Source organism: Anoplopoma fimbria, chromosome 12 (assembly GCF_027596085.1).
Source record: "Anoplopoma fimbria isolate UVic2021 breed Golden Eagle Sablefish chromosome 12, Afim_UVic_2022, whole genome shotgun sequence".
Classification (NCBI taxonomy): domain Eukaryota; kingdom Metazoa; phylum Chordata; class Actinopteri; order Perciformes; family Anoplopomatidae; genus Anoplopoma; species Anoplopoma fimbria.
Window position 1 is genome coordinate 8012130 of NC_072460.1, and position 10001 is coordinate 8022130.

The 10001-nt window shown below is 39.0% G+C and overlaps 1 protein-coding gene across 2 annotated transcripts in view; it reads left to right on the forward strand.

The window, feature by feature from the left end:
• LOC129099957 (tumor necrosis factor receptor superfamily member 14-like) overlaps window positions 1-9871 on the forward strand; it is a 27727-nt gene extending 17856 nt beyond the window's left edge. The window contains exons 1-8 of one of the 2 annotated variants that reach the window (XM_054609420.1): window positions 3133-3385; window positions 3476-3568; window positions 6150-6275; window positions 6735-6893; window positions 7252-7336; window positions 7474-7613; window positions 7751-7783; window positions 7968-9871. In XM_054609420.1, coding sequence (XP_054465395.1) covers window positions 3361-3385; window positions 3476-3568; window positions 6150-6275; window positions 6735-6893; window positions 7252-7336; window positions 7474-7613; window positions 7751-7783; window positions 7968-7984 — 678 coding nt within the window. In that variant the 5' untranslated portion in view covers window positions 3133-3360 and the 3' untranslated portion in view covers window positions 7985-9871. Of the gene's footprint in view, window positions 1-3132; window positions 3386-3475; window positions 3569-6149; window positions 6276-6734; window positions 6894-7251; window positions 7337-7473; window positions 7614-7750; window positions 7784-7967 lie in introns of those variants that run through there. The other variant, XM_054609419.1, reaches the window with a different exon arrangement.
• Window positions 9872-10001: the final 130 nt, after the last annotated feature.

Below are 10001 nucleotides of genomic sequence, written 5' to 3' on the forward strand. Positions count from 1 at the left end.
AAAATGTGGTTAATCACAGGTCATTCATGAAAAATAAGAAACCAGGAAGGGGGCAAATACTTTTTCACACACTCTAGCTGTCTTGTGAGAAAAACCCCTCACCACTACAAATGTCCAAGGACAGAGGACATCTGGGGTGACAGTGGATAGGGGCGACTGTGGCTCAGTGTTAGAGAAGTGTGGTTCTTTTATCAGGATCTGCTGTTCGATGCCCGGCTCTGCTAGTCCATATCAATGTGTCTTTGGGCTTCGCCAGCAGTGTATGAATGAATGTGTGTGAATGTCAGATTGTGAATGAGAAGTTGTTGATTGACAGTTTGTCATACAATCTGTTGATTTTATTTGTTCTTGTTTTGTTGTTTTACTAACATTTTCTAAATAAATAAATATTTTCTAAACACTATAAAGCAAAATGGTTGTCACTAGCCACTCATATTTATCATCCCATTAGTTTATGACTGTATGAAGATAATTGTTAAATCTGTAATAGCTAGGTGTTAGGATGGCCACGTAGCGGCCGGAGTTTAAAAGTAGGAGGCTTGACACAGAGGTTATGTGCAGACCAGCCAGGTGTTTCTTCCACCAACAATTAACAAAGAAACATGAAACATCTCCTCAAACAATGGCGTCGGGGCAGCATGTGGTCCTGGCAGCAACACTGCTGGGTGATTACTGGCAGCCTTATATAGCATGCCCCTGACGAGGACCTCAACCTCACCACTGTATAGGTAACTCTGCCCCTCCCCTAACAACACAATTACCTTCATCACACAAACATTCAAATACATTTCATATTACCCTAATGCCAATTATCTAAATGGTCTCTATTGGTGTTACACCTTACAATGGAGTAATCTTAAGCCTGAAGGGGAAATTCTACTTAACTTACGCCCCTCTACTCATTTAATACTTGGTACCTCCGGAACTATAAAATGGTGCTCAGGTACGCTGGGGACACTTTTAGCCCGAACACGCTGGAGAGGAAACACAACAGAGGTAAGTGACTTTAACACAATAGACATATTTGACTGCACAGTCAATCACAGTTTATGACCTAAATCATCAATCTAGTTAAACTCATGTTTATCTTTACAGGCCCAGATTCTAAACACGTCAAACAGTGGCAGCTACAACATCCAACAGAAAGATAAACACATCTCAATAAACATTTAACCCTTTGAGTGTGGCTCTTATTTCCTGAAGCATTCCTGTATTTAATGTGCTACAGTTGTTGTAATGGAGAGTCTCTTCATTACACTCGGCATACTGTTTGTTTTCATGGACGGCCGAATGGTGCATCTCTTTAAATGTCATCTCTTTAAATGTGGAGCGGCATTATCTCCTTTCATTTAGTAAAGGAAGATCCAGTGTATCATATGCTAAAGAAGATAAGTAAGGAAACATTGAAGCACCTTTTCTTAGCATTTAGAGAATTAAAAAAACTCTTATCATGGCGGCCACTTGCAAACGTCCGGGTCATTTCACTCAGTTTGGAACCTTCCTAGGCAAAAGGGACTATTTGCCCGCAGACTGTGTTTCCTTTCCAAGCAGAATTGTTGATCATCAACCCGGTAACTCTGATAGAGAACGTTGTATCAGTTACAAAACAGGAGAGTAGTCTCACACTCGTAGCTGTGATGTTCAAACAAATGATTTAATAGTTAACTAAAGATTCTACGTGACCGTCTTCTTCAGGGTAATGGAGAGCACTTTCATCTTCCCTGTGGTCAGCACCTCTACCACACTGGTGTGTGTTCCTCCTCTCTCTCATCCAAAAAACAGGAACAGGCGAACATCTGATGCTCCAATGTCTCGACATACACAACGGATGTCAGCAGTGAAAATGGGGGGACACGGAAAGTGGTATCAATAAAATGGAGCATGAGGATTACAGGGATGTTGGGGTGTTTTCCCTTTGTATTGATGCTGTTAATGCTGTTTTTCTAGAAAGATTTTCCTTTAAGTTGCAGGCTTCCTCAGAGGTCAATTCTCGGACCATTTTTTTATTTTTTTTTTTTTTTACAAATGCTCTCCTCAGGGCCCTTAATCTGTCAATTTGGTTGTGTTTTATCATTGCTACTCTGATGATACACAACTCACATACACTGTGACCATCACATCACAGTTAAACTGAGGTTTTGGTTTTCGCCCCAGACCAGCGCCCTACTAACATCCTCCAACACCTATAGATTAATTGGCCACTAATGGAAAACCTTTTGCAAAAAAACTTGGTGTCCCTTTTGACTAACAGCAAAAATTTGATTAATACATCGACAGACAGTTCAGTCAAGACAGACTCCTCACCGGAGGAATTTTGCAAAAGAAATGCGCCCACTGTTATCTTTCCAGCAGTTTGACATGGTTATCCATGATTTGGTGTCAGCCCACTTGGACCACTGTAATGCTCTTTGTTCCTGTCTTAATCATGGCAGTTAGTCCAAAAAGACTTCAGCAAGACTACTTACCAAGACCTCATATTGCTCTCACATCACAGTTCTGGTCTCACTTCACTGGCTCCCAATTAAATTAAGGATCCATTTCAAGATCTTCCTCTTCATCTACAAGGCTTTGAATAGTTGCTCCTTAATGTATGAGTAATCTACACAGGTCATATAGCTCTGCTCGGCGCCTCAGGTCCTCTGAACTAAGGCCTCGTTCAAGACAGAAAACTTGAGGGGACTGTCTGTCTTCTGTCCTGTTTCTCAGACTGTGGAGCAGTGCTCCCTGGGAGTCAGGTCACCAGACTCCGTTGGGTGATTTAAATCACAGCTGAAGACCGGTCTGTTTTCTAAGTGTTTTTGTGCTTTAGTCATTTACTTTTTTTTTTTTTTTTTGTGCTGGGTTTTTCCTTTTGTTTTGTTTTTATGGTGTTTTTTTCTCCTGTTTGTGTTGCACCCATATTTGGTTCTTTTAATAAATGATAATTAATGTATCCTTAGGTAAGGAACTTTGTAACCTAGGTTTTTAAAGATGCTTTATAAATAAAATAATTACTCTACTTTCTTCAAATATCTAAGCTGACAGCAGTAACGCACGGAGCCATTCAGGTTACAAGTCCCGCCCTGCTGCGACTTTGGGATCCGCCCCTTCTGGTATTTTGAGGATTTCAAAAGATTGACACGAGAAGTCTTCACTTCCTGTATTTTCATTGACTGGTTGCTGCCATAGACATCATATAGGTATGTCTATATGATGTCTATGGTTGCTGCTGCCGGCTTTACACGTCCATTTTCAACTCAAACGAACCTACTGCTAAGCTAAGATAATCTAATTAAATTTAGTTGTTTGCTTTGACTATCTCCAGAAAATGACACTATTGTCGCCAGAACGTAACGAAACCCTGTTCAAGAATGTGTTATCATGTTTCCGACGCTGACTGTCTTTGGTGAGTATCTTACAGCAGCCTTTAACCGCTTAGGATAACGTTAGCTTAGCGAAACACGAAAATAAATTAACGTCACGTTTTGTTCAATAGGCTTTGTCGCCATTTTCATGACACCAGGACTTTGCTGTTCATCTAAAGAATATGAGACAAGAGATGGGTGGTGTTGTCCGATGTGCCAAAAAGGTAATTAACATGAGTATAGGCCTGTGTTGTCTGTGAATATGTACTACTGTGAAGAAAAGCAACATGGCGAAAGCGAAAGCAAAAGTCACTTTCATTAAATAAGTCCGTCAATAATACACAAATACCTAAAACACAAATGGATCAATACATTAATAAATGAAACGAAATTAATACTTAAAACATATTACATTTATAGAATAATACTGCATGAAAATTGTATTCCAAGAAATGTTTTTATGAAATTGAAGAACTTCCTCTTAATGAACTGGTTTTGGTAATAGTTGGGACAATAAGCCAACTCCTTTTAATTCTAACCTGGTTTTAGAGGGAAGATATCTTCTTTACAGGGCTTTACATTTTAAATTCTACATCAGAATGTCCAGATATTCTCTGAGCTACACTCTGACATTGTAATTAATCTGAAGTGAAATTAGTTTGTAACTATTTATTTTTGCTCATGAATGAGTTTGCTCATGAATGAGCAAACTCATGAATGTTTGCTCATGAAGTTTGCTCATGAATGAGATTTTAAAGAGCTTTAATTCTGAAATTCTACATCTGAATGTCCCACTTTCTTTCTGAGTGGTCTGCTATTAATCTGAAGTGACATTAGTCTAATCTGATATTATTTCCTTTTAAATCTAATCTCGTATTACAGGTAAATAGGCTCATGAATGGGATTGCATAGGGCTTTAATTTTGGGCTTACATCAGAATGTCCCGATATAGGAAGAGGTAGCTTACGGATTGTTCTGCTATCATTATTAAGTGATATTAGTTGGTGACATGGGACGAACTCTGAAAGTCATGAAGGATATAAGAATGTCCTGATATTCTCTCTGTGGTCTGTTATCAATACCAAGCTCAGTTACATTTATTTTGTATAGCCCTAAATCACAAATTTGCCTCAGAGGGCTTTACAAATTGGAAAAACTCACCAAAATAAAAAAAAAGGAAGCTGGCTACAGTCCAGGGTAAACTGATTTGACAATGAATACAATCAATTTATTTTTTTGTGCAAAATATAGGCAATATATTCTCGATATTATGTTGTCACTGGTAAGTTTCTTTATACGTTCGCTAACATTTAATGTCTTTACTTTAAGACTAATCCCACTCGTTAAAGACAAGACATTTTTACTTACTAACTAACAGAGACAGCCCTTTTTAATGTTTTTTATTTTATAGTTATAATTAATTTGTTATATGCATCAGACATGTACGTATGCCTTGTTCGTTTGTACTTTGTTCTCAATAAACTAGAAGGAACGTTACCCATTTAACAACAGTAACTGACCGGGTGTTACCTTATCTCACGGTTGACAGGAATCAAAGACGTAACACAAACCATGTTACCAGAAGAACACACAGTTCTAGCTGTCTTTAAAGATGGCATGTCATTTATTTATTGTAGTGCAACTTGCAGGCTGGACACTCCAGTGAATCACTGTCTAGGTAAAATATGTTGAAACTAGTTTTTCCCCAAAATACACACTCCAGTGGCATGAGTTGTTATTGTTTATTTATTTATTTTCATCAAAAATCACAAACTGGACACAATGTCACAAGGGAGAGCAGCCAGGCCATATCAAGTTCAACAAAAAAGAGATATAAACCGCAATGCCAGATATGACACTGAAGAGGTTGAAAATGTTGCAGACAACAAGGTTCACAGTCATCAGAGAGACGTTGTGTGAGGAGAGCCAGTATCTGGCATCGGCATTACACAGGTTTTTGTTCTCAGAGCCTTCATACAGAGAGTCATCAGCAGAGGCAAACACCAGGCTCTGTAATACCAACACACACACACACACACACACACACACACACACACACACACACACACACACACACACACACACACACAATCACACACACACACACACACACACACACAGTGGAAGAGAGCAAGAGTCTTTACACTGATTGCAGTTCTCAGTATATTAGTGACTAAAGCCTGATACATTATTCATTTCTTTACTATAAAGTCTGATCAAAATATGTTAATAAAAAAAAAAGAAAAGCAACAGATATTTGCAAGTTAAAGTTATTCTAATGTACTAGGTGTTTTGACAATTGATCCAAATGAAATGTTTAAAAGTTAACAAGGTACATGCAAGTTAAATAAAAAGCAAACTTTTGTTCAAGCTGTGGTGGACTCAAAATGGAATCCATCAGTGTAAAGAACAAATTATCCTTCTGACTCCCTTCTTACTACATTAATGTGTTATGATATGGTTTCTTTCTGTGTAAAAAAACACCCTGAAGTTGATCTCAATAAACCCACTGTTATAGGATAGTGTTATAGTTACTGTTTGTAAATTCTGGTCTGGATGTGAAAGTAAATAACCAGCTGCAGTCAGAGAGAGCATGTAAAATCAGTAGTTAAACTGAGCTTATAGAAGATGAACTTTAGTGAATGTTCAGCTCCTATTTTCACAGACAGGCCCAATAAAGACCTAAAACAGGATTGTTACTGGCTCTAACGGGTACAGCATCTTAACTTCTTTAGTTGTTAAGGTTATTTCCCATCATGCCTTGATGCTAAATGAGTGTTGACTGTGTGTTTTTGTCTTAAACAGGTTTAGTTGTTCAGATAAACTGCACTCTTCAGGAAGGCACACAGTGTATCCCCTGTGTGAATGGGACATTTATGAACAGACCCAATGGCCAGAATAAATGTAACCCCTGCACCTCCTGTGACCAAGGTATGACCATAAAGAACTGCTTTACGCTCCTGTCTTTCACTCTAGTCAAAAACCTGCATAATGTAACTGCAAAATGACATGCTTTTAAATGTAACCTTTTGTTATTGCAATTACTTAAATGTCTTTCATATTTCATCTCGCATTTTTAATTCACTGCGCTAACACTCAGTTTCAATTTTGTGATTGATTTCCTTTAAGAAAGTTCTTTTCATTTTAACATGTGTAAGTGAGTGAGCTCCCTAAAAAGTAATTTCAACCCACAGAGCAGCTAAAGGAGCTCTGATTGGCCAGCTCCGATGTGTTTTAAATGAGGATCATGTTTTTGTTAGCTTATGGAGTCAGCTATGCTGCACCGCCATGTCTCTACAGTAGCCCAGACAGACCAAACACTGGCTCTAGTACCATTTATAAATGTTTGTTTAATAATAATATCATGTCTATCATTCTGTTGGCTTTTAGGTAACGGTCTCTTTGCCAAACAGGGCTGCACAGCAGCAACAGACACAGTCTGTGATGTTGTAAATGGATATTTCTGCAAGGCCTTCACGGATGAGTCAGGATGTAGTTCTGCAGAAAAACATACGCAGTGTGGACCCGGTCACAGGATAAAAGCACCTGGTAAGAAAATCTCCAGTCTGACATTGAGTACGTTTACATGCACACTTCTGTCCTAACAGTAACACAACACATGGTGTAGCTGGTTATTCAGCTCCATGTAAACACGGTGCTTTTAGCATGCAGACCATCATTACATTGAGTATCACCATATGTTCTACTACGATATGGAGGATCAGCTGCAGTAAACAGAAACCTCTTCCAGTTTCTTTACTTTATACATCATACACCCTGATCATAGCTGGGATACTAGTGTGCATGAGAAATCCCTCAATGATAACACACAGTCTGATAACTGATGGATGTTCACTGGATGTTGGGTTCCTGTGTAATTAATCTAACCTTTGTCTGTTTCTCTAAGGAACCAGCAGAACGGACACAGTGTGTGAAAGCTGTCCGGCCGGCTATTTTTTACTTGATGGTGTGAATTGTACAGTTTGGACTCTGTAAGTATTTGTCTGTTAAAGGAGGGTTTGTTCTGCCCTGTGGCACAAAATGACCACTATATTTATTCATGCATATCTGTTGTTTTTTTTTTGTGATGAGTAGTTGGCTTCAAAAATGTATTTCTCTTTTCTGACAGTTGCTCACAAACCCAAATGAAGATCAAAGAAGGAAACACAACCAGTGATGTCGTCTGTGAAGCTGCTTCAAGACACCATTACTTTCTTATAGCTGCATTAATACTATTCACATTAACAGGGGCTGGGTTTGGGATCAAAGGTTTGTGCTTGTTCTGCATCCCTCATTTGACTGGTTTATATTTTACATAATTTCCTCTCATTTGTTTCTCTTCATCGGCTTCAATTGGAGGTCGCTAATGGTTTTTAGCTGATACGTTTCTTTTCTTTGTATTTCAGGTGGACTATCATCATCAAAAAAAAAAAAAAGAAGTATGTCGGCCCCATATGTTAATGTTGTTTACAACATGTAGATGTCTCAAACAGGCTGCACCATTTAATTCAACATGTTTCAATCATTTATTTCTATTTGTCATGTGAAATCTCTCCAGTGAAATTCAATCTAGTCGGCTGTACATCATTCACAATAAAACACAGCCTCTTTTTTTCCCGCCAGAATCCTCGACCATCTGACAGAATGGCTCCATCTGGATCTCCAGAATCCAGCCAGGTTTTGATGATACAGCGGCATCACAGTTCCTGACATTCCATTGGAAGGGAGGCCATCCAGCCCAACAGTCATCAGTAAATGAATGGACTTGCTTTTTATGGTGGCTTTCTAAAGTGTTTCTGTACATATGACATATATTGCATGTATACAGATAACTCGAGTAAATCCAAAACGCAGTTTTTAAATGATGATTTCATTCATTAAGGGAAAAAAGCTATCCAAACCTACCTGGCCCTATGTGAAAAAGTAATTGCCCCCTAAACCTAATAACTGGTTGTGCCACCCTTGGCGGCAACAACTGCAATCAAGCGTTTGCGATAACTGGCAATGAGTCTTTCACATCACTGTGGAGGAATTTTGTCCCACTCGTCTTTGCAGAACTTTTTTAATTCAGCCTCACAGGCTGTAATTTGCCTTTCAAGACGATCATCAGAAATGAAGGATAATTCTATTTACTGTCAGTCAGACTGGTGTCAGATTTAGAATTTATTTTTAGCAAGCAGACCATCATTACATCGAGTATCACCATATGTTTTACGTATACGTTTTATATGGAGGATCAGCTGCAGTAAACAGAAACCTCTTCCAGTTTCTTTACTTTATATATCATACACCCTGATCATTGGAACCCTCCCCTGGATGCCATTTGTGCCCAGTCTCTTTCTTATTGTTGAATCATGAACACTGACCTTAACTGAGGCCACTGAGGCCTGCAGTTCTTTAGATGTTGTTCTGGGGTCTTTTATGACCTACTGGATGAGACGTCGATGTGCTCTTGGACTAATTTTGGTAGGCCGGCCACTCCTGGGAAGGTTCACCACTATCTGTCTTCTCCATTTGTGGATAATGGCTCTCACCGTGGTTCGCTGGAGTCCCAAAGCCTTAGAAATGGCTTTGTAACCCTTTCCAGACTGATACATGTCAATTACTTTGTTTCTCATCTGTTCTTGAATTTCTTTAGAGCATGATGTGTTGCTTTTTGAGATCTTTTAGCCTACTTCACTTTGTCAGACAGGTTCTATTTAAGTGATTTCTTGATTCAACAGGTCTGGCAGTAATCAGGCCTGGGTGTGGCTAGTGAAATTGAACTCCGCTTTCCAAAAAATGTGGTTAATCACAGGTCATTCATGAAAAATAAGAAACCAGGAATGGGGCAAATACTTTTTCACACACTCTAGCTGTCTTGTGAGAAAATCCCTCACCACTACAAATGTCCAAGGACAGAGGACATCTGGGGTGACAGTGGATAGGGGCGACTGTCGCTCAGTGTTAGAGAAGTGTGGTTCTTTTATCAGGATCTGCTGTTCGATGCCTGGCTCTGCTAGTCCATATCGATGTGTCTTTGGGCTTCGCCAGCAGTGTATGAATGAATGTGTGTGAATGTCAGATAGACTACTGATGAGAATTGTGAATGAGAAGTTGTTGATTGACAGTTTGTCATACAATCTGTTGATTTTATTTGTTCTTGTTTTGTTGTTTTACTAACATTTTCTAAATAAATAAATATTTTCTAAACACTATAAAGCAAAATGGTTGTCACTAGCCACTCATATTTATCATCCCATTAGTTTATGACTGTATGAAGATAATTGTTAAATCTGTAATAGCTAGGTGTTAGGATGGCCACGTAGCGGCCGGAGTTTAAAAGTAGGAGGCTTGACACAGAGGTTATGTGCAGACCAGCCAGGTGTTTCTTCCACCAACAATTAACAAAGAAACATGAAACATCTCCTCAAACAATGGCGTCGGGGCAGCATGTGGTCCTGGCAGCAACACTGCTGGGTGATTACTGGCAGCCTTATATAGCATGCCCCTGACGAGGACCTCAACCTCACCACTGTATAGGTAACTCTGCCCCTCCCCTAACACAATTACCTTCATCACACAAACATTCAAATACATTTCATATTACCCTAATGCCAATTATCTAAATGGTCTCTATTGGTGTTACACCTTACAATGGAGTAATCTTAAGCCTGA